Source organism: Tyto alba, unplaced genomic scaffold (assembly GCF_018691265.1).
Source record: "Tyto alba isolate M040663 unplaced genomic scaffold, T.alba_DEE_v4.0 Super-Scaffold_40, whole genome shotgun sequence".
In the NCBI taxonomy this organism is placed as follows: Eukaryota; Metazoa; Chordata; class Aves; order Strigiformes; family Tytonidae; genus Tyto; species Tyto alba.
In genome coordinates this window covers 1,836,868-1,862,666 of record NW_024881316.1, presented here as the reverse complement: position 1 = coordinate 1,862,666, position 25,799 = coordinate 1,836,868, and the positions used below count along the sequence as shown (strand labels likewise).

The 25,799-nt window shown below is 42.7% G+C and overlaps 1 protein-coding gene across 1 annotated transcript; it reads right to left on the bottom strand.

Annotated features, from left to right (window-relative positions):
• Positions 1-373: 373 nt before the first annotated feature.
• RTN4IP1 (reticulon 4 interacting protein 1) lies at positions 374-25,779 on the bottom strand. The gene is made up of 9 exons (XM_033008486.2): positions 25,396-25,779; positions 23,641-23,792; positions 22,759-22,827; positions 22,388-22,512; positions 16,416-16,464; positions 14,715-14,851; positions 12,348-12,531; positions 10,904-10,996; positions 374-505 (listed from the first exon to the last, which is right to left on the bottom strand). Exons 1-9 carry the CDS (start codon positions 25,652-25,654, stop codon positions 389-391), a joined length of 1,185 nt encoding a protein of 394 aa, XP_032864377.2. The 5' UTR covers positions 25,655-25,779; the 3' UTR covers positions 374-388.
• Positions 25,780-25,799: the final 20 nt, after the last annotated feature.

Here is a 25,799-nt window from a genome sequence, read left to right as displayed (position 1 = left end):
CCAGCAGAAGTTTCATAGGGACAACTGGATAAAAGAGCGTGCCTCACCCCTCCAGGACCTAGCTAAAACACCAGAAAAGAAAAGATCCAAGATCTACAAACTGCAAACGCTGCCAGCTGTTCCTCCTGTCCCAAGAGTGAGGGGTGTTCTACAAAAGTCACCCCAACGTGGTTGCCATGTAGAAATACCTAAGGGATGTCAGTGTTTCTTCTCTGCGTGTTAACAGGCAGAGCGTGAAGGAATCAGAGGCTTTTCTGAAAGGAGACTTTTTCAAAAAATGACGCATCACCTGTGGGCTTTTAAAGAAACAGCTGCTATGTACCGATTCAGGTTCAAGTGTAATTTACCAGTAAAGGACTGACTGTGGGCAAAATAATGCGTAGATGCTTTATTTTTTACTCATTACATTGATCACTGTTTTTCCACGGGCGTGTCCTCCTTCCAATTTCAGAAAGGCCTTTGGAACTTCAGAAAAAGTGAAGACTTCATCAATAACTGGTTCAATCTACAGAATAAAGAAAAAGCGTCACTCTATTAGGAACAAAATAATGTCTATCACCTTCACAGTTTAAACCTGTATGAAGAAAGGGGGGAGGCTTTCTAGTATTTAGGGCAGAAGTTGCCAAATTATGTAGTCACTAGCTTTTAACTTTTTTCAGGGACCCCTCTGCACCTAGGAGGCTTTCTGCTGCTCTTTGCCCAGGTTTTGAAACATCTACTAGCAGAGTTTGGAGCCGTCACCTGGGACTCTTACCAATAAAGTCACCATGCAAGGCTCTAACTTCTACGTCCCTTTAAAAGCTGACACTGTGGTTCCACTTTTTGCTGTCCCCGGTGGTAGACTAAGGAAAAGAACTTTTTTTTTTTCTTTTTTTTTTTTTTTCCTTTGCTTCTCTACTGTTTTTCTTGTTAAAACCAAGGATTTTCCAAAGGTCAGATGTTTTAAAGATACCTGTGAATCTAGTGCCTGTGTGCATCAGTACATGCCTCAGCACCCTGAAAAGACTTGGCCGCAAGCGAAGTACAAAATGTCCACGAGCTGAATCACTTAGATACACTTGAAAACTCAGCCACTGTGTATTCCAACAGGCATGCATCATTAAGCCCAGCTTGCAGTAGACCGCTATGTTGGCATTAATCTTGCAGAGTAGCCTTCTGGATTGTTTCAGACTCATTTCTAATAATGAAGGTGAAACTAGCCTACTCCCCGTCTCCATTACTAGCTAAAGGAGCCCCAAACCCCCGTGAGCATTTTCTTTAGACCTCACAGTGTACCAACAGAGGAAATCCTGGCTGCTTCTGAAAAATACTTGTTACTGCTGGCCCAAGGGAAGAAACTTTTTCTGTCATCAACATCTGAGTCGGCCTTCCAAGGGCCAAATTAAGATCTGGGTACAAAAGTACCTCCCGCACCTCCTCCCAAGGGTCTTACCTCCCCTGAGGTTGGTCTCTTACCTTACACCCCCTAGCATCAGCCCAATGCATGTTCTTGCATCGATGAACTGATCCTAATCCTTTTATCAGAGGCAAACATTAACAGCAACCGAGCCTGCAGCTAGCTCTTGCAGTGATGAAGATTTGAAGTCACAAAGATCCAAACACCTCGTTTACCATGCTAGAAAAAGATCCTTGTGACTTGTGTCGGTGAAAAAAAAAATATCTTCAGGCCCTCTCCTCACGGCTGCTAGCATGCACACTATCTTGTTCAATCCTCCAGAACTGGTAACTGCCCTCTCGTGGTAGGACGTGCATCCCGCTAAACAGGAAAGGAATGCAACAGCAATATGGACACCAACAATTTGCCAGCATCACAACGGGTGCCGTCTCTCAAAAGGCTTGCTGCCTGTTACTGGAGGGCCAGGGCTGTGTATTCAGACGTGCCGCTCGGAGGGTGATTGTGCAGCGCTACCGAGGGGAGGTTTTCCTGTGCACGCACTTTCCAAGCAGCAGCAGCACTGACTACCCAGCACCCTCCCCAGCAGCCCAACAAACGCAATCTGGCAGTTGTCTGTGCTCACGTAGGTCCTTTTCTCAACCCTCTTCATTTTCCCTTGATTAATACACAGTGCCTTACCTTGAAGCCCATTCACTGCACTAAAATAACTACTGGTTTTGCTTATATGATAACAGCAATCCAAGACAGCAGTAATCTATTACGCTGCAGTATCTCCTACTCTTGTCACTAGATCTTCCTTTTTATTTTGTCAAGGCAAGCTCAGCAGTAGTGTAAAACTTTACATGGCAGAGAAGTAGGAATGAGTGAACCCCCTCCAAAGAAGAAGTCAGAATTAGCAGCTGAATCACTCTGAGAGCAGCTGTGCAAATAAATATATTCACCAAGAGCCTCAAACTTGCCACGCTGCAGGGTACAAGGCCGGGTAATTTCTTCCCTCCTGCCAGGACAATCTCTGTAAACAAGCCTCTCGCAGAGTAGTAACACAGCAGAGGAGCCACAAAGATACCGTGTGACACTTTCTGCTGTTCAACAGGGGGAAGAAACGTGGAGCGTGAATGATCCAGTTCAAGACAAAATCATGTTTGGGCAGCACCCAGCACAGAATGGAAATGTCTCGGGCATGAGCAAAGTCAGGGCCGTGGACCCAGGGCAGCAAAAACACTGCCTGAGACAGTGGCTTTGGGGAAACTGAGCATCCTCCGAGTACAGTGCAGCTGCTGTGCCTGTCGGCAGGAGGAACGTGCTGCTGAGCAGCAGGGACTGTTCTGAGGAAGACCAACCCTTGCTTTCACAGCAGAAGCTTGGGGAAAAAAACCAATCCAGTAACCTTGTTGTGCCAAGCCCAAGTGCAGCACTTGTGCAAGTACTTACGGTTAACGGCGGTTACATGCAAAGCCGTGCTTCAGTTAAGAAGAAAAAAAGAATACGGCAACTCGGCCTGCTGGAGCACGGACGCCGATGAGCCCAGCAGGGGAAGAGGCTGGGAGGAGGGGGAAGGTACTTGGGAAAGAAAGAGAGGGCAGCACAGGGGATGTGAAGCGCAAGGGATTCCAGGGAAAGGCAGAAGTTCATTTCAGACACTCGCAGCAACCGGGAAAAAAAATGAACGCTGTACTTCAGTGTTCTGCTACCTGCCGTCGTTTATTGTAGGTTGCAGCTTATGACCCTGACAGAACAAGGCCGGTTACATCCTCAGCCTATTAGGTAAAGTACAAAGCGTCGCATTTGAAAAGTGGTGACACAGGGATTCAGGGGAGCCCTGAATTCAGCCTCAGTTCAAAACACCGTGCGTATTGCAGCCACCACACACTCAAAGCCCATCTGCTCCATTGATGTAACCTCTAGCTCCATTTAAACGCTGGCTTTAGGCAGTGCTAGAGAGAGACATGAATACTAAATTGATGATCCTGACAATCTAGAGCATTAAACATTTTATCTGGCTGGCTGGTCAGCACCATTGTCTGAATAACCCTGAAAGGGCTGACCGTGTGGCAGCACAGTGATTCACTCAGCCTTTACCCTAATCCACTGACTAAGATAAAATTTCTTCCTGTGAACAGACAAACAAGTAGGGGAGCGTCTGCTGTTTGTTGAATGTGTGATAATAAATGGAGATTAACTGGATAATAAAAACACTGCCTATTTACAGCCACGCATCAGTTCCTTGCCAGAGGACACCTATTTGTTCAGGGAAAAGGGATTAAACTAAAGTCTGGGAGAGAAAGGATTACACACACCCGCATTGAAATGTTTATCTGAAAACAGATTGGGCCTGAAAGGTATTTTCTTCCTCTTCATTCTCTCCAATGCAGGACATGCTATAGAAATGAATCTCAGGTCTCTTGCAATTAACTCATGTGTTTGGAACAATAAAAAAAGAGTAATTGCTGATGCTGATGAAGGCTGTCCTACACAGAGCACAGAAGTGGTATCCCAGCCAAGGCAGCTCTGAACGGAGCAGGCACCGAGCTGGCCCTGGCAGGAGGTGACTGGGCAGCAGGAACACGCTCCCGCTAACGGCGAATTCAAGCCCACCCTTGGAGGTCCCCATTTCTGTGGTAGCAAGGACACAGTCTGGATTTATCAGGAGGGGACAAGCGAAAGAACGGGAAGGGAACGAAGACGGCTTTGCCCCTCATATTGCTGAGGAGAAGTTGCTCCAGTGAGTGTGGAGCTGCTTGCTGCCGCGGGAGGGAGAGCTGGAGCCTTGAATGTCCCCGGCGGCGAGGGACGAGCCAAACCTCAGGCCCTCGGAGCCGGGTTGGTTCAAAGCAAGGCAGGAGAAAAAAAAAAAAAAAAAAAGGCCCCTCACTCCAAGCGCAATGACAGTGCACTGGCTCTCCCCCTCCAGGGCTGTAAAGGATGGCTGTGTCAAAACCACGGGGCAGCCTCGCTTTTGCCAAGAGTCCCGTCCCCCCCCCCCAGGGCACGCGCCCCGCGTACCCGCTCCGGAAAGGGCGCTTGCATACGTGCAGGACAAGAGCTGGGGTACGCTCCGCCAGACGCCCCAAATCCTCTTCGGGGCTTGCCGTCGTGGAAAAGACCTGCTTGTCATTTGGACTAGCTGAGTTGGAAGGTAAAGGCTCTCGGCCTCCAGGAATGACCGCCGTGCCCACGTGGGGTATGTGAGCACAAATGCAGAGCTCGATACTCGCCTTTGGCCTTCGGTGAGCCTCCCTTCAGCGCCAACAAGAGACTCCACCAGCAGGCTCTACAAAGACCACTCCCTGTCCTGTAGCTGAACACTTAAGTTATCTGTTCAAGGGCTTTAATGTCATCTCAGGGAAAAAATGCTGTTTGGGACGCTGCTGTTTCTGTCATTTCTTCCCTTTAGCTGAGCGTCTTCTCTGCTACACTAAAGTCCCATGTTCTTTGGGTTTTGCTCCCAGCCCTTTCTTCATCCTTCCTTCCCCTTAAACTGGCACACAGCAACGTATGCTGAGCTTCATATTGCTCACCAACATTAGGTTCTAGGGTCAACCCTCACTAAAGACAGAGATTGAAGTTCTTACTTTCTGGCACAGCTGGCTCCGGTCACATGTTGTACGGGTCGCTTTGCAACTATACAGTACTACGGTTTTGATTAACTTCTTCTTCAGAGAATACACACTTTCATCCATGAGCACATTAAAGGACGTCAGGTACGTGATACTTCTGTCCCAAATGCCTAACAGAAGGAAAAATGATCCAACGATCCAGTCTCATACGCCCCTAAGAGGAATGGTGGTGCAGCAGTTCAGACATGGGAACGTAAGGCATGTGTCCTGGGGTCTACTCCCACAGTCATCTCACCCACAACTGTATTACCAGGTTTTGTTTGTTTGTTTTTCAAGCCAAGATACATTCTTTCATATCAAGCTGCTAACAGTAGCCTGCAGGAACTCAGGAGTATCACCTACAACTATTAAAATGCTAGAAGATAAGTCCCAGTCCCAGTTAGGCATGCTATCAGGATATTGTTTGGAGTGTAGAAGAGGCTTCAAAAATCTCTAGTTCATTAATTGGCCCTGGCAGAACAGCTTCTACAGAACACAGTGAAGAGCATTAAGAAGCTGGAAGAAGCCAAGAACTGTAGTGTGCCAGCCCAGACCAAGCTTAAATCAGGAGAAATGAGGAAGATTCTACGTTAGTCACCTGCTGAACCATGCGGAAAAACTATTAACTAAAGGAAAGCGCAATCCTCCCTTCTGGAATCCCCTAGCAGTCACGTTCGTGGTAGTTGTCCTGATACTTATGCTGCTAATTAAAGCAATCTGGGGCAATACTACCATATAATTAAGGCAGAGTAAACTTTAGTACAGTTATATATATAGAAAAGCATAACATGTATTTTTAATATATATTTTTATATATATATATATATATATATTACAAGAATAGTCCTGCATGACCTGCATCTCCCCAGGTCTCAGCAAATTCAACTCACAACAGACAAGAGCTGCCTTGTTGACTCCACATATCACCGCTGTGCTGGACATAATTCTCTCCTACGCTAGGGGCCTTGAGCTCACAACACTTGGACTGTCTTTCTACAGAATATGCAACTACATCAGGCTGAGGCAACACATTTGATTAAATATGTGATATGTGATGAAATTTTTCCAGACCTTGTTATGGTTTACATGGATTTACATATTCAAACCCTATCTCTCCACAGTATGCAAAATTTCCAGGAGTCATCTTCACAGATGTAACCACACAGCACTTTCACACAGCGCAGAAGCAAGCTACCATGTCCTGGAGGAAGAGGAGCAGATGTGTTTCAATAAAAATTACAGTGGGGTTTTTGGTGGCCATGACAAAATGCAGATAGAGGTTCCTCTTGGAATAGAAAGGACTGAACAGAGCTTTTGGCAACCTCTTCTTGATCAACATCTCTGGGCTGTGGCCAACCAACCTGGCAAGCAAAAGCACTGCATCAAAAAACCACAAAATTCAAAAAAAAAAAAAAAGAAAGTGCAAGCTTTGGTATTTAGCATGGAGAAAGATGGTCATCAGAACAAGTGTGAGTGGCTAAAGAGAATGGGTAGAAGGACTGATCTCTAGTCAATTTAGACATTTAAGTACAGAATTGCTACTCTTTGTAGGTACCAGCCAAGGGCGAGTCACCTCAGGTACCTTAAGTTACTCAGCAAAGCCATAAAGACAAAGACTGGAATTACTGCAGGGAAGGCCACATCTAGAGGTGCCAGATTTGGAGAACGTTCAAGGACTCAGTATGTTACATTAGCTGTTTGATATTGATACGGATGAGAGAAATCTGGAACAATTGTGCAACGAGGGCCAGAGAAAAAGTCACTTGCAGAACTGTAGCAAGACGAACTGGAAGCAAATCAATACGCACCGGTTAGGACACAGAGTCAAGAAGCTGTGATAACCTGTGCTAGCAGGAGGAATGTAAGCCACCTTAAACCACGGCCATCCAAACAACCCAAAACCCAAGTAATATCAAAGTGCATGACCATATCCATTTATGTTAGTTACTTCCTGAATAGCAAGACTAGCAACAGAAAACAACTGAATTCCGCATTTTAACAGGGTATCTCACGGCAAATCACCGAAGGTGGATAAAGGGCATGAGCCCTTATTAGTAGATAGAGGAATTACGGTAGCAAAAGGTTATGTGATTTGCACAGCATTGCACAGGAAGAGAGCAGCAAGGCCAAAGAACAGTCAGCAGCATCCTGTCCTCCAAACAACAACAGCAGGTGCTAAGTCCAGACCATCTAGTGTCTTCAGCAAAATGTATAATCAACACTACGCACAAAGTACATCAATGTAGGCATGCAATTGTTTTTCTTATGTGTGCCTGTGCTATAACATTTATCTAGAAAGCAAACAACACAGGGAATGATCTATTCATTCCATAATTGGAGACTCTACTTGTCCTTTAGTCTGCCCTTCTGCAGAATCAGCTTTCACCCAGCAGCCCCTCTGATGCAACTCTGCTCCGAACGAAAGAGTATTAAGCCACCAGAAATACTGCACACACACCTGCACTGCATTTAAATGGCACTGAATTAAAATGAAAATTTCAAATTCCTGCAGGGCTGCATGTTAGCCCACATCCTATCGTGGTCCAGCAGGAACATACGACATACTTAATGCTCCCCCTTACGACACTAAGGAGTCTTTCGAGCCTGCCTTCCTCCATCAGGCTTTATAAAAGGCAAAGCAAGTGCTCAATTCTAAATTAGAGGCTTTCTACAAACTTACATAGTTACATGAGTTTGGTATATTTTTAGCAATGACTAAACGGCGCATCCGTAGAAAGGCGGAAAAAGTTAAGCAAGCAGCAAACCCCAAGACTGTTAATGTTAAATCCACAACACGGACTACAAATACATCAAACTAATTCCTAACAAGCCTTTCAGTGACGATTCTTCAACCAAGAGTGCCAGCAGATCTGTGTCCTGAACTAAAAGCTCTGTTGATTTTTCAATTGTCTTTAGATGAGAGCCGTGTAATTCATCAGGAATGCTCTGCCATGGAAGGACATCGCCCGCTTCTGACATGTGCTTCATCAACTCGTTTGGTGAAGCCCACGTTAAGCCAGTCCTTACTAGCTCATAATTAACTAGAGGAGTTCAACCCACAGCAGGCACTCCCCACTGTCTCTAAAGCAGCCACCATCTCTAAAATTTGACAAGGAAATACTTGATTTTCTCTGTGCCCACTACTGTTGCAGCAGGCTCCCAGCCCCTCAGTCTCACAATAGTCTCTTTGCAAGATGTCCAGCTGCAAAGCAGAGAAAACAGCTCATAAACTGAAAATGATTTTACAATCCCCAGAACTGAGCTGATGTGCAGGTGAATTACAAAAGGAAAATTATTCTCCTTCCTTGCACCACCACCTCATCAAATTGCTTTCCTTCTCCTCCCTATTAAAAAAGGCTGTTGAAAGAACTTCTCATGGCTAACGTTTTGCACATCTCTATTCCTTGCTACAAAGATCAACCATGTGAAAACCAAGCATCCTTAAACAAAATGCCCTTTTTGCTTATTCTCCCCTCACTGAAGGACTAAGAATCCTTTTGTTTTCACAAAGGAAGATATGAACCCATCAGAACTAAAAATCCGAACCGGTGCAAAAGGACTAAGAGACACTGACAAATCAGTATGCACTGTAACTGCTTCAGGGGTATGCTCTTCAAAGCTTCACTTACTCTGACACTGTCTCTTTAAACCACCAGCTCTTTTTAATTTCCTTCATTTAAATCCCCCCTCATGATTTATACTTTCCTGAAAAAAGCCTCGCACCTTCAGGAGCTCTCTAATTGCTCTCCTATTCACACTCCATACAATCTCAAAATTAAGATGTTTGTAACAGAAAAGACAATTCACTGAGATTTCAAAATAATCAATCTGCATCACTCAAAACTAAGAAGTTCAACTACATGAACTCACTTTCCTGGCTTCCCCAGGTCTTCTTGCTACACTTTCATTGCTTAGTGGCTGTTTTGTTTTTGGTTTTTTTTTTAAATTCTCATTTATTGTCTCCTCTTCATTTCTTTTCACTGCGTTGTGGGAAACTATGGTACACTTCCTCTAGGAATCCTCTCCTGCCTTTTTTCCAAACACCTACTCTTCTGAATGGACAATCTGCTCATTTAAGAGAACTCTTGTGTCTAGACAATAAAGGTCATAGTCTTATTAACATCTGTCTAAATGGAACACATCTGGGTCTGATAAAATACTGATGATAGCATGGGTGTTTACAGCATTTTACAAAATAAGAGTAAAATGCTGCTTGAATAATGACTATGCAGATAAACAGTCTGACATTATGACCTGGTTTTGCATGGAGAATAAGAGACCAAGCAAACATCTTTGTCCTCACGATCACCTTACAACAAAAAGTACATCGGGACATTCATATTTGTATGACGTGCATTTGAAATGGCATGACAATTCACCTGTCCAGTTTATTAGGCAGAGAACACCGGTTAAGCCCTATCTCTGCTGCATAAACAGGTGTCTCCCAAGAGGCTTTCATGGGCATATTCTGCATTTGTTTTGCATACAAGGTAGGAGCAGAACCCAAAACAATTTGTGACTGGCTAAGAATCAGGACAAACGGTAAGAACAAAGACAAGGGCATTTCTGTTTCTCAGACGATTATCATTTAGTACTGTGATTGGATGCAATCACAGGATGAGAATAATCTTCTAGGGTTTCTTTCTTGACCATGGGATAATGCCTACAGCACTGGACGTTATGCAAAACTGAGTGGTGCAAAGCTGTAGACAGGAACACACTTCACCACAGCTTATTTGCTGCTGCAGCCTCTCTTTCTGAGTAGGTAACTTTCAGAAACACGAACTTTGCACTGGTTGTGTCAGCAGCACACTGGTCATGACAGAGGAGTAGCAGTGGCTGAATTCAGGAATATTTTTATTCTGAGCAGCAGCACTGAGGTGGCAAATAGAAACAATCAGGCCTTAAGTACGACAGCAATTTATTTACTCTTCTCCAAACTCTGGAACATAGTGCATAGCAAAGAAAGGAGATCAACACTCAGAATTTCAGAGATCTAAATTTTACTAATATGCACAAATTTTGAGCACAAGATGGCCTGACAGTTCACATACTGGAATTGCCAGCAGTCATCACAGGCTCTGCTTCCTCTTCTGCTTAGGTACCACACAGAAAGATTAACAGCAGTTGTCCATATTCTCTACTCTGAGAATTTTGGCAACGTGAAATTATCCAAAAGAGAACATTGCCAGGACCTACAGCACCACGCAGTCCAATAAATGGGCAATCAACTGCCCACTGTCACACACAAGCTCATAAACCTGAAAAGATCAGAAAAGCAGTAATCTATCTGCCACCTGATGCCTTTCTCCCAAGTCCACTAAGAGATTCCCTGAAAGCTGACGAATGCTTACGGTATTCCAAGTCACTGTGCTGAATTAGTACAAACATTATACTCTGAGGCAATGAAACAATGAAATGCAAGATTCTTGTTCACCACTCTGCCAATGCAGATCGTCTATGACCTGCAATAATATCCTAGCTCTCTGCATATGAGGGGCTGGACTCCTGATCATCCAGGCTAAGAAATTTTGCATATGCTAATTCTGACCAAATGAACCAAATGAGGCTTCTTCAAACATACCATTTTCAACACCAGAGTTCATGCTAGACGATTCCCAGTGGCAAAAATAAACAGTCACTGGACATTCTTTCCCCATAACTTAGTCAGCTTTGTGTTTTTAAATACAAGTAGGGTGGAGAGGGAGAAATCAGAACAGGCCTAGGGATTATGAACTCCTGAATTCTCTGCAAAGGGCAAAAGTTAGAAATTGAAGCACATTAGTTCGGAACTAGTTTTCCTCACTGTGACTCTCATAACGTTTCACTCCCCAATTGTGAACTACACCATTTTTGAGTCTCAGCAACACCTCTTTCAGCACACATACCCAAATAACCATTACTGACATACCTTTCCAGAATCAACTAGTTCTGCTATTTCATCCAAACTTGGGCCACTTGGCATAAAAAATGCCCACCGATAATGGACTCCTTTAAAGAGATGCTGCAAGAAAATCACAAATATATTTAAAAATCATGAGAGGAAACTAAAATTGGAACTAACACTAATGACAGAAGCACTAGAGAAGTAACTTAAGGAAAAGACATGGAAATTATATGCTCGTGTCTGAAAATAATGTCACCTAAGCACGTGGATTAAATGCACAGGCAGGGATGTTGTATTACTACAACAGGACCAGGGTGAATTTTGTGTCCAGTTGCACAAGTCAGCTAGTTAAAAAAAAACAACTACCTCGTCTCTACAGCTAGAAATAGCATTATTTGTTATGTAAGAGAAATGGTGTCACAGAGTCACAAAGGGGGTGAAATAAACCCAGCAATGTGACATTTAGAGCCTTCCACCTCAGTGTCAGTGATTAAATTTTCCATCATCGCATCTGCCAAAGTCATCACCATCCAATGGCAGATGGCAGCTCACGTGAAAAGCACTTTGGGAAGATCTCACAAGTCAAGAGCACGTCCTCTGCGTAAGTCATTACAGGAATAAGAGCCATCCTCTGCCAAAGAGAGATGATTTTTAATACATGGCATACAGTGCTCCTCATCATGGAAACATGAACACCGAGAAATAGTATTACATTATTTCTTCCCAGTCTTTTCATTTGATTTTTGAGCTTTCCTTTGAAAGTATTGGTATAGGACTTAGAATCTCATTCAACCATGCCATCACAGGAATACCATAGCAACTGCTTGAAAAGCATTCATTTGGAGAGCAAGCAGGCATGTTGAGAGAAGAAAGAGAAAAGTTCTAAAAAGCCTCACTGATCTGGCCACTGGCAGAACATTTTAAGATCCACTCATGAAAACTAGAAAAATCAGTATCACCATCCAGACACATGAACATGAAAGAGATGAAAGACTTTCCAGCCACCCTCAACCACTTTTATTACTCTCTGGCACTGGAACGGGATGAAGAGAATCAGTCATGGAACAATGTTTTGAGAGAAAGCCTGACCAGCCTAAAGCAAGTAGCAAAATTACCCTCACTTCAATGAGGCAGGGATTTGCTCTGTTTACTATGAAACACTAGCTGTCAGCAGGACTCACTAGGGAGGCCATATGGAAAAGGCCACAATGAAAACCACAATAATGAATCAGAACTTCAAAGCACCCAGAACTACCACATACACCAATCAGCACCACCCCAACCTTTTCTTTTTTTTTTCAGTGCAAGAAAAAAAGAAAGAAGAAAAAGGCATCTGAAGTACACTTAATGTAGAGTGAGGAAAATACAACAGATGCCTCTAGATGAGCCACATGACTAGCATCCAAGCCACAAAGGAAGCCACCAGGGTACTACATAATACTAAAGTACATAGGATTTTGTCAAATACCTTTAAAGTTTTGGAACCAACAGTGACTCCTGTTTGTAACATGCCATCAGCCACTCCAAGTTTGTCCATATTGATCAGGAAAGGTGTCACTAAGGTAACGTACGTTGCTCCTGACCATTTCTTCAGGAGATCTAGAGCCCACTTCTCAGTGGATCCACCAACATTATCTAGGATGAAATCAAATCTGCAGACATGTAAAGAACAGGGTTAAAATCACAATATGGAAAAAATAATTTCATTATAATTCATTCGTATTGGAAACTGGCCATAGGTTACATTTTTACAAGTCACTGCCATGCAATAAAATAATCTGCCTGCAAGATGGGTCCCAAGACTTCAGCTAAATCCCAGCTTTACCGTACAATGGGAGTTAAATTTACAGGTTATTGCCCATTCACTGCAAAGCAGACAGGCTATTTACGTAACTTAAACTGCACTTAAACTTCAGAAAGCAGACTCTTAGATGCACAAGGACACTCTCTACTTGCTTAAAGCCTTCTAGAGCTCGGGCTCTTCAGCCCTCCCACTGAGACTACTGCAACAGTCGAGGTCTAGTGCTAGCGTTGAACAATATGGTGTGAACATGTAAAAACTACGCTGGACTCACCAGGAACATCTCCTGTACATGCTGTACTCACGTGAAAGTCAGTTCTAGTGGCCAGTTATGTAAATGAATTACTATACTAACCCTTATCTCCTCAGATCTTTTCTGTGACCCAGTTCTCGGCTTCACTTCTAAAAGTCTTTTTTTGACCTCCTTACTTATTTTGGGGCCCTTTTACTTCTACCGATAGCTCTTTTCTTCACATCTACCTATCTGATGTAGAACCTAACAATGCAGAGGGTCCAAAATCTTGCCCCATGGAATGGGTACATGCAGCCTCTGGCAACAAGCCACTTTCAGCGTTCCTTCTTGTCATCCCAGCACGTGAGCCTGTAAAGGCTGAACAGGGCAACAGGGAGGATGTACCTATCCTGTTAGATGCGTAGCTCATTCCCATTTTCCTCTGTAAATTTCCAGCAATCTCCAGATTGCAACAGATATGTGTATACGCATATATTTAATCTAAATACCCTACAAATAAGAGGAAGAATACTTTATACAAATTAAAAAGTTCTTATCTCTGGAAAAAGTTTTCCTGCCTGTCTTCAAGGACATGATTTCATGTTAAAGTTCAGTCAACCTAGCAGTTAGCTGGCAGCAAGAAAAATTAAAATAATGAAAACTAACGTTCCAGGAAAAACTAGCTCACTATGGGGTGTGAAGAATCAGTCCAAGCGAAAAGGGGAGGGAAGCAGGAACATCCCCCTCAGTATGCCTGATTGATCAGCTTAGCTATGTCATAAAACTGCATCCTGGGACAGTGCTGTTGCTATCTCCTCAAAAGGGTCACGTGCTAGAATGGGTGTTTAGCATTTAAGAGGTTGAATATGCACGAAGGTAACTTTAGCACTGCTTGCAAACTGCAAAGTTAGCTGCTGCATGTCCTGCCCGTACAGCCAGTGCCAGCACCCTCACAGTTGACAATCAGGCCTGCTGGCAATCACACCGTGGTTACAGGGCACAGATAACTGTGGCTTCTCAGCACAGTTATCAGTAAGATTCTTTCATAGATTGAACAGCTTCTATTTCCCCTCCCAGCAAGTTAACTCGGTCTAGCTAAAAAGAGCAGTGTAAATACCATTTTCAAATACAAGTCACAGCAGACTAAGTTTAAACAGATGGAAAGATTACAAAAGCAAAAAAGACTTCAGTTCTATAGAAAACCTCCAAGCTAGTTTAAACATAACTGCTGTGACAAGATAAGTGTGATTGTTTATCAGAGGCAGCTGTACCCAATGTTACAGAAGAGAAATTTACCCCCAGTTGAGTTGCACAGAGGCTAAAGACCTTCAGGCGAGTCACTTAATTCCTTCATGGCATAGTTCTTCCCTCTAGAAGATCAGTTTTACTATTTACTAACCTCACACACGATTCCTGAGACTTATTTTAATTTATTCATGCTTTGTAAATGCTCCAAGATCCTTGGATGGAAGCTGACAAAACTGTTCAAATCACAGCCATTGAAGAGAAGCATGTGAAAGCGAGCTTGCCTCCACAAGCCCAATTAACTGGCTTAGTCTTACAATGAAATCTGTGCTTTGGATACTCGCTTGGCAAATCGCACTCAAAAAGGGCTGCAATGAATTTGCTATACAAGGTAATGCTTTAGAAAGGGGGGGGGGGGGGGGGGGAGGAAGGAAAGAAACAAAACAAAACAACAACAACAAAAAAGAGGGAGTTCTGATAGACTGAAGTCAAGCAATCAAAAGGCAGGTCTGACTGCCAACTCCTTCATCTCAGTATTAAGCCACACAAACACGTACAAGGGTAATGTTTTAAGGTGCTCTTCCAGATCTCCAGATTTGTAATCAATCACATCATCCGCTCCGAGCTTTTTCATCAGTGTGCTGGCATCATGAGAACAAACTGCTGTCACGTGAGCACCCCAGGCCTTCACTAGCTAGAAACAAGTATAAAAAAAAAAAAAAAGAGGCCCAAAATTTAAAATTTAGTGAAACACTGAGAAGAACTTAAAAAGCCAAAGTCTCATTATATTTACGTATTAAAGGAGCACTTTTAGTAGGGAGTGGGGAGACTGTTCCAACACAGGATAACTTGTCACACATCCCACAGACAAACAACGGTTAGAATTTATCGATACTTACGGAGGTTTTGTGGAGGGAGGAGTTGGTGTGTAAGGAGGGTGGGTTTTTAATGCCACTGATAGATACCAGGTCTCAGGATAAATAAGGCTTCAAATAAAATACTCAGTTTGCCATCTGAATCTGCCAGCTAAATGTCTACCAAAAGGTACCCTCTAAATTACCAATCTACAAAACTGTCGCCAGATCAACCATTAAATATTTTTAAATATTTTAAATTAAAATATTTTATATTCCTACCTGCTCATTAAGTATTTCATATATCTATCTCACTGCAAATAGCTTAAATATTAGGAAGAAGAAAAAGAAGGAAGTCATCTCTGATTTATCACACGGAAGATGTCAGGTTATCTTCTACTCCAAAAGATATAGCAAAGTAAAGGCTTTTTGCTTGTTATTTATCTCCTTTGTAGTCTCATTTTTCATTCACAGTAACATTTTTTTACATTTATTTTTTACATTTATTCCAGATTAATTAATGTAGTTGACTCGGGATTAATCAGGTAGAAACCGCAGCTAGTTAGTGCCTGGTCAGCTTCTCGTATTGATCTAATTTAGCCACCTGCTTTATCATGCATCAGGCAAATAGCATACCACTGAAAATTCTCTTTAAAACCACTATGTTTATGCTCTAGTAACATGGAACACAGTGATGCAACCACCCAACTTCTGTATTTTTTTCATATTCTCAAGTTAAAGATGTTTCAGCATGAGATGACATCAATTAGAATCGAAATCCTCAAATGAAATGCAAGCACAAAAAGATGATGTCCCACAATTAATGGCTCGATCAAAGCACATGGTCACTCTCCAAAGTTTAGAGCTACTGGAATGAAGACAGACAAAAGGGCAGCAGGGCAAAGGCAGTGAGGGAAAGTTAATCTAAGCCAATGTGCTTTACATGTACTTCATATAAAAGCCTGGTGCCTCTCGTATCATTTGACCACCTGCAACAGTTATGGTAGATGATACATTCTCCATCAGTTTTTCTACTCATACACCAAGTTCTTCTCATATTTACGGAGCAGAACTGACTGAAAGATAAGGAAAACAGGCTACGTATTTCAAGTTACACCAATCAGAAATTTCCTGCACCCAAACCGTGAAATATGAACTTTCCCTACCTACACGCACAACTCCCTTCTTTGAAAGTTCCTGCTTCCTACTTTAAACTAATACAATGTAACAAATGGAAAGCAATAAATCTGAAAATATTTAATTTTTTGAAATCTCAATCAGATTGATCAGACAAATTGATCAATAGCTTCTTATTTCACTATTCCTTCCCTTGATTCCCTTTCATTTTTTTTTTTCATATTGAATAGTTTGAAGATGCATCCTGGACATGCTGGTTTATATTACCTGTACAGCAAATGTACCAACTCCTCCTGAAGCTCCTAATATTAATACTCTGTAAGAGAAAATTAAAATACATTAAATAGTTCTTTAAATAAACTCTACAGTAACTACGTATTCTAATGGTTCTTACACATCTCTGACACCAAATTATTTTAAGCAAAATATTGTATGTCATTCAACGTTACCTACTGAGTAACTCTTCAGATAGCCAATAACGTGACTCCTTGCTGATCATGTTTCCTGTGCCCAGAGCATTAACCCAGCACAGCCAAAGAGACTTCCTCATAATGTGCTTTCCACTAAATCCAGGCAGTGGAGCTGGCAGGCAGTGACATTTACACCCAAAACCCTTGTCCCTGTCATCACTCTCACAAACGTAATTGCTTAGTTTGGGACAAAATCAAGTGAGAGTCTTCCTGTCTCTTAGAATCCACTGTCATATCTCTTCAAGAAAAAAAATCTGACTCACCAATGTTTTACACACATTTGTGTTATCTAAGAGGAAAAAGTAGTGCAGTATCACCTTATTTAGGGAGACTGGGAACTTCAGAATATATGGAACATAATTTTCCCATATTGCATATTACTTATCTAAAAGAAAGACAAAAATACAGTGAAGTAGCCTTGCCATAAAGAAGTTTATTACATCCAGTGCATCTCAAAAAGACCCTCTAAATGCCAGGTTGTAGAAACTGGCACACAAGCAATAAAATGAAAGAGTATATTACCAAATTATTAGCTAGCGAGAGTTCATTTTAACTGAACACACAACCCCAAATTTCATAAAAATTAATACAAGTTTAGTTGTTTGAGAACCTTACTGCTAGCAGCCTAATCACTGTTCAAAAATTCCATCCAGATATTTTATTAAATAGCTAAACTTCTGAGAATGAATTGGTAAGAAAGCCTTGCTGCTGAAGTTACAACCAGTGCTTGGACTTGGGAACCATTTGCTAATTCTAGGACAAAAGGAAGATCCAAGATGAAGTCTTGGCAGAGGATTGGGGAACATGTTTCTCAGAACTTCTGTTTGCCAGAAAAATTTCAGAAGCTGGTGACGTTCCTGTTTTAGATCTCACTGCGCTGGATGTTGAAGGAAATTGCGTTTTACAGTGCAAAGTTGTACTACACAATCTGGAGCCTCAGTTTACAAAAATTCTTTGAAGTAACCTAAGAGACTTGGCTTTGGTCACCGTATCCATTTAAAAATGCTTCCTCTTTTGAAACTGATCATATTCCATTCCCTCCTATTTCACTGAATCAAGCTGCAAAATTCAGATTAAGAATTTGAAACCACAATGCCTGCAGCTTTTAAATCTGCCAAAAAGTACTTATCCTCAGAACCATGCTTCTAACGACAGATGCCTGAAGCAATATTCATATTTAGATTATATTATACTTGAAAAGGCTCAGTGATGCTACACTCAAGATACTGGGCTAGGCCCATCTTTACCCTTACAAAGGACAGTCACAATTAAATCCTTTCAAAAACTCCTGCCTTTCCAATTTTATTCCTTGTTTAAAGGGCATTTCTCCCACTAAAATTCTGGAGACAGTTGTTGTTTTAAAATGTACATTTTGTTCAAGGATTTAGGTAACACTTTCAGTTTTGGGGAACTGCTTGGCTAGGACTTTATTTCCTCTTCAATAAAAGCCCTTGAGATTCTTCAGGTAGAAATACTTTCCAGATTTGTTTTGTTCCTACATTACGAGGGCTATTTTCTACCAAACCTTCTATTTATTAAAACTCTTTCCATACACCCTGACTTCAAGAAACCTCTTTGCTTCAGAGACAAACTATGTCTGCAAAGGAGGTCCGTGTGCCACAGCTCAACAGCTCAGCGTTTTTACAGCACTGAGGAAAGCAAGACAAGTTGTTTGGCACAACACAAGTGGGGAAGCGTTTGAGTGTGCAGGACCTGTTAGGACGGTACTGAAGGACCACAGAAACATGGAAAGTGCCAAAGCAGGCACAGTTTTGTTTGCACTGCCTTGGGAAAACACAGCCAGGAGAAAACACATCAGAGCAACTACCTGTTTCAGTGCAAAGGTGAGCTCGGGAGTAAACCAACATATAAGCATGTGCACAAGGGAACAAACTAGTATTTTACCCAAACAGAGATCCAAGCGAGCCAATTATCTCAAAAGAACAAAAGAGTTCACACTGTAGGCTTTGCTCCCTTCTGACAGAGGCAGGGAACTCAAGCCAGCATTCACCAAGCCCCAAATGAGGCTGTAGCGGTTCAAATGATCAGAGAGTCAGCAGATCTCTCCAGACGAGCGTACCATGGGATCTGAGTTTAGCCCTTCTCCCTGGGCCCTACTTGGCACTACGGTGTGGTCAGAAACTAGCATCGGAAAGCCAGGACCTGTTTCAGCTGTGTGCCCCCCACAAAAGACACAGGGTGTGGGGGAGTGGGTGTACGGATCAAAGATTTCTTTAACATTTCCTCCAGATTCCAAACAACAATTTTCAGTGACTCAGCTACGTGCCAAATAAAAAAAAAAATACTGTATTTATTGAACATATATATATCCATTTTATATATATAAAAACCCAAATTCTGTTTGATTATGCCAACAAAATGTCCCTATGAGATTTATTTCTGTATCAAGAAGCATTTACCATGTCAGGAAGTTTTACAACCTACACTCACTTCGTACTTCTCAATAGATAAAACAATGAAATAACACACAGACTTTGAAAAATATTTTCTTGGGGTATTATGTTGGTGACATGGACAGGGGGACTGAGTGCACCCTCAGCAAGTTGGCCAACGACACCAAGCTGTGTGGTGTGGTCGACACGCAGGAGGGCAGGGATGCCACCCAGGGGGACACTGGCAGGCTTGAGAGGCCTGCTCAAACCTCATGACGTTCAACAAGGCCAAGTGCAAGGTCCTGCACGTGGGTCAGGGCAATCCCAAGCACAAATACAGGCTGGGCGAGGAGTGGATTGAGAGCAGCCCTGCAGAGAAGGACATGGGGGTCTTGGTTGACAACCAGCTCAACGTAACCCAACAATGTGCACTTGCAGCCCAGAAAAACAACCGTGCCCTGGGCTGCATCAAGAGCAGGATGGCCAGCAGGTCAAGGGAGGGGATTCTCCCCCTCTCCTACACTCTCGTGAGACCCCACCTGGAGTCCTGTGTCCAGCTCTGGGGCCTCCAACATAAGAAGGACATGGACCTGCTTGAGTGGGTCCAGAGGAGGCCACAAAAATGACCAGGGAGCTGGAGCACCTCCCTTATGAGGGCAGGCTGGGAGAGTTGGGGGGGTTCAGCCTGGAGAAGAGAAGGCGCCAGGGAGACCTTATGGTGGCCTCCCAGTACTTGAAGGGGCACAGGTGCGCCGGCCCAGGGTGCCCAGAGCAGCTGTGGGTGCCCCCTCCCTGGAAGGGTTCAAGGCCAGGTTGGACGGGGCTGGGAGCCCCCTGGGCTGGGGGAAGGGGGCCCTGCCCGGGGCAGGGGGGTTGGTGCTAGATGATCTTTAAGGTCCCTTCCAGCCCAAACCCATTCTATGATTCTATTACATCAATCAGATTTTCATTCTAACAATAAAGACCATGAATGTACATTTAGTAGCTTATAGTAACAGAATCGAGCGTCTCTCCCCTGCCTATTTAAACATATAAAATATTGACTCTGTGCTTATATAAAAGACCTTTACTTAATATTAACGTAAATGTTTTCAAGAACTTCTCTAATTGTCAGGTCTGTTTTTATCATGCTTTTTGTGAATACAGCAAGCAAGATATTTAACAGCTGCTGTTGAACAAGCATATCCCCTTTCTACCGAAACAGGACACTGGCACATATGAGAAGCTCTCCAGGTATTATCTACAGAGAACTTCAAAACAACAGTCATTCTGAACATTTTGGATAACAAGAACACTCACTTTTAGCTTGTGGAAGAATACTGACTTAAATTACAGTGGCACGGGACAAAAGTTACGGACTGGAGTTGTAGTGATGCAGGAGACATCACAAAAAATGTGAGCACACTTCAGGTAACTCAGAAAAACAAAATTTGTGAAAGTGTGTGCAGATACTCCTGTCAGATCAACATACAGTCAGATGCTGGACTGTTAGCGAGCGTTTCTGGTTAGCCCACCCTTTCACCTTAAAGAGGCAAAGAAAATAATACACACCAATAGAACAATCTCGCTGTCTTAAGACTGCAATAAAGTATCAGTGAAGTAGCTTTCATCAAGGAATACAGCTGCTCTTTCAAAATAAGACACACTCTTGTGTGTACATACACCCTTCTACATAGCTATTTACATACACCTACAGGAGACAAAAAGACCAACATAAAATCACATATGTAGGTAACTTCTTACCAAACATACTAAATTAATTCAAGAAATTAAGAAACATTATGTCAATTCTTTGGGTTTGAAAGTATTGCCTTAAGAAAGTAATGTAAAATTCATGGAATATACTTTTGCACAGCCTGTTCAATGCATTTTATGTATTTTCCTACAAGAAATTTTTCATGGGAAAAAAGCTATCATCACATAAGTCATTCTCTGCTGCTTTTACAATTCAAAACTTCTAGATGGGAAACGTCATAATTTTATAAGTACATTAAAATGTTTTTTGCTGACAGAGTAATTAAAAATTTATTGGGAACATAAAAGTAAACGTTAAATGTAAAGACACGATATAAATGCAGTTTGAATTTCACTTTTAACACTTACCTGAAGATTGGAAGGACACTTTAAACAAGGCTAGCCTAACAATGTATCTTTAGGTTAATTCTATCTACATGTGAAAGTTAAGATAATTTAAAAAGTCTAAATACTGAAAAATAAAAAGGAAGTCAATATATCTAGAATCTTATCACTAACTGGAAGTTAGCATCAATGATGCCTCTTTGAAATTGCTTTAAATTCTGCAATTTCATTTTCTCAAAACATTGTTTATCTTTAGAACAAACAATTACTTGGTATTTTCATGATGAAATTTACCATGACATAGGAACAACCACTCACTCAGTTATCTTCTAAAGATGTGGGTGAAGAATTTCAATAAATCTAGTGTCCTATGCAATGTGTTGCATTACAGCAGTAACACCGAAGATAAGAGGAAGTCAGGCATCTAGACTCCTACTGCCCAGTAATTACTTTATGACCTACATTTTTGCTGCAATGTAGTTATTTTAATGATTATTTTTCAATTCCACTATTTTTACTTTTCCCCTTCCTTCCAATTTGAAGATTTTGCTATCTATTTACACAAACATCCAAAGGCCAAAATAACTGCAAATTCCAATTTTCAGGAGAAAAATCTTATCTGCTCCAACCTTTCAATGTATTTTTCCTCTTCTGTCCTCCATCTCCCACTGTCAGATTAACAGGCTGATAACGCCAATTTTTCTATTTGTTTTGGCTTCTTTGCCTTGCACGTTTTCCTCTTCTCTTCTGCGTTCCTGACCTCATCACAGTTCTGGCCTACAGGTCAAGTAAGACCCAGTCACCTGCTACTTTTTTTCTAAAAAGTTGGAAAACCAGTCCCTTCCAAACAGCCCACGCATGCAGGAACTGAGCGAACCACACCTCTATGGCTGAGAGGGCTTTTTGTGAGTCGCCAAAATAACTCAGAGGGAGGATATTACATCTGGATAGCTGTCCTAGCAGGCAGAAAGGCAAAGTCTCTACACATTCCTAGAGATACCATCCTTAAATTCCCTATATAGTCCTATACATGAGATCTACATTGGACTACCTTAATATAGTCACTATAGAGAGGAAGCAAGCAAGCAGCTAGGTGTATTTCAGGTAGGGTCCTTGTCTCCCTCTAAAGAAGCCTCTCTCTCAGCAGTTGTGTAGATTGAACCTAGCATCTTCAGGCCAGTTGGTCTCTGTGAATGTCATGGCATAACAGCCTTCATCACTGTTGGACACGTCTTAGAAGCAGCTAATCTGTAAAAAAATGGAACGCTAAGTTTTAGCACCAGAACAATTTACTTACCTTTTTCCACCACAGTTACTTCTGTTGAGTCCTCCAACTTGGTTAACTGCAGACCAGGCTGTGAGACCTACATACGGTAAGGAGGCGGCTTCTGTGTGACTGAGACACTTTGGCTTAAAAGACACCTGAAATAAAATCAGTCGTATCTAAGTCACACAGCAAAACCTACGTAACACTGAAATATTTCAACAAGCTCTACTGAATTGCAGATTGTGTATTCCACATTTTCAACTATCTTCATAACTAGCTGGAGTCTAAATCAATTCAAGCACCAAGAAACAGACAGTTACTTAGACACCGAAGGAAAAAAAAAAAAGCCAGTCTCTACAGTTTTGGGGTTTTGCCTGTTAGCCACGTTTTTGAAGGTTTACCTCATTTCCACTAGCTACCACAAATTCTGACAGAGTGCCCTGTTTCCATGGAGGAATTGCTGCCCACACCTAAAACCAAACAGAAAACAACGATCAGTTTTTGTGACTTCGCACATGACTGTACCTACAACAGAAAAGTTTTCTTCATTAATCTTTTTCTCCAAGTCGCAGAATGTCTTCACCATGGCTTATCAGAAACCAGATTAGGTTAGTCTTTTCACAAAAAAAAAAAAAAAAAAAAAAAAATCGAAGACTGAACAAATGAAAGACTGCAGAACTATGTAAACAAATTTTACCATACTGTGTAAAAGACATGATTTTTCAAAAAAAAAGCGAACTACTTCTGTGCCAGGGAAGCCCAGTTTGGAGGGGATGAGGCGAGGAGGAATCAGAATTTGCTATACTAAAACTGATGAAATGTGAAAGTCACTAGTGAAGGTGAAAGTAAGCAATACCAGTATTTATGTGAGGACTCACAAAATGGTTCTTAGGTTATGCCAGAGTTCCTTTCCTAACTAGGTTACTCAAGAAAAAAAAAAAAACAACTAATCCCTTCCTGTTAGAATTCTATCTTCAGTCAAAAATGAGCAGCATCTTGAGTGTGCACTTATAATTAATAAATTCCTCTACTGCTACCACTGAAATGGACCAAAAATTAAAAAACAGAAGGGAAATTACCTTGCTGAAGTACGTCTGGGAAAGACCATGTTTTTTTAGAGAAAAAAGGTAGGGAAGAAGGCATTCTAGGAATTTACTGCCAGATAGTCCTCATTCAGAGTGCAACAACATAAAAAAAAAAGTCTTAAGAGGAAAACAAAAATTGAACACCCCATAGTGTATTTTAACTATACATTTCAGAAAAAAAGAGATTGGTGGCATCACCTCATCTCCAGGTTTGAAGTAAGACACACTCAGTCCACATTCCATAATAACACCAGAAACATCTCGACCAAGTGTCAGTGGAAATTCAGTGTCCGTGTTTTTGAGTTTTAGGGGGTCCCGCTTCATATTTAATGCAGTTGCACCATAACCACCTGCAAAACAGGAAATTAACCATGACACACTATACTGAATTTTCATTTATTAACTGGACAATTCCAATCAGAAAGCACTGTCTGTATCTAACATGCCTCATTTCTGTTATAACTTAAGGATAAAAAAAATCTGCAATGTTTTATACTTTTACAGATTTTACAAATAAAGACCAAATCTCATTCTTGCTTATTTGTCCATGAAATGGTTCTCCATTATAAAAAAAATCTCTTATGTGATAACACTGTCAGAAATTCTAAGAAGTCCGCTGGAGATGGTGAAAATGCTCAGTTTTCCAAGAGCATCATGTAGCTATAAATCCAAAAGAACTCCAAGCTTTCCATTTGTCTTTTCAAATACAGTTTTGTAAAAAGCAACATGTACATCATTGTAAAAAATATTAAGGCACATATCCTAAGATGAATAACCTGAACATTTATTTAGTATGCAATAGCTAAATGCTGGCAACTTGCAGAATTACCCACCTAATAACTCTGCTCAGCCTATAAAAAGTCTGCATTCAGGCATATATGCTCTTTCAAGTGTTTGGACAAGCCTGCCTAGGTGCCCTATTATGCTAGAAAGTGTTTTAATACTGAAAAGAAACAGACATAGTTTCTTTCAAATACTTTTACACTGACTCAAAATACTAGTTGCAGCCCAGTAGTTCGAGAGGGTTATTCAACCGGAATCCTCAGATAGCAAATGTCCCATATTCAAACCCAGAACCTTATACAAAGATTTTTTAAAATGAGTTTATGAGAGACCCAAACCATGAATTACAGCTCTGTGGGGACATCTCCTGCATCTACCTCTGCATGTGCTACTGAATCTGATTTGATATGCAAGCTCACCTCTCAACATGAAATAGTCTGCTACTACCGCAACTTCATGCTCATGTTTCGAACGTGGAAACTGAGGGAAAAATCTGATTAAACGTGTCAAATAGAGAGTTGGTCAGTGACAGATACAGATTTCCTGGGCAAGATGACAGCAGGTACCCAGATGCCAATTCAGGAAGGGCGGGCACGACACGAGACAGCACGGCGCGGATTAGGCGGCACGTGCCGACTTCGTGGCAACTCCGACCTTCAGCCCCATTCACCTCAAAGAGACAGGAAAATCCAGCACCTCTCGGGGGGAACGCTAATTCCTGGAAGGGCCAGTGCCTTGGTCAAGAAAGTACCACCACCCAGATGGTGGGGATGGGGGGAGAAGGCCGGGAAATACAACCCCACCACGGTCATGCTACTACCAACAGGAAGCTGCCTGGAGAGCTGCAAGCCTGCGGAACACAGCAATTAGTCACTCAGATTAAAAACTCAACCCCTGACCACACACACACTTGTCTTCAGAAAGGCAGCGGCTTTTTGTGCAGTCCCTCCCTCAGAATTTGGCGGGAAAAAAAAATAGTTCTTAGAGGCGCCTTCCCACAGGGCTCAGGGCATGTGCTTTGAGGCAGCCCCCTTGCCGCTGCCGGGGGGTGCCTGCCTGCCGGGGCCGGTGGGTGACAACAGGATTTTGGAGGGCGGGGGACCTGTGGGAGCCGCAAGCCCAGCGCAGCCCCGGCCAGCACGGCCCCGGCCGCTCGGGCCCGGCACTTACTTCTCATGCTGAGGTCGATGGGGTTCAGGCTCGCGGCGTGAACCTTAATGATGACCTCGTTCGGGAAGTGTATGATGGGGAACGCCATGTCCTTGGTGAAGCGCAGCACGTCGTTGCGGCCGTACCGGTCTATGACCCAGGAGGGCATGACGGACCGCGCCCGCGGAGAGGCGCGGAGGCCGCGCACCGGCGGCTGCCCTCCCGCCCGCGCTGCCCCGCGCAGCGCCCGCCCGCCCGCCGCGCCCCTCCGCGCCAGCATGGCCGGGGCAGCCGGGCCGGGCCGCGCAGACGGGCGCCCCGCAGAATCCGAATTGGGATCGGGACGCGGCCCTCCCCGTTCGCCGCCCCGCTCAGCCCAGCCCAGCCCCGGCCCGGCCCGGCCCGGCCCGGCCTGCCCTCCTCCC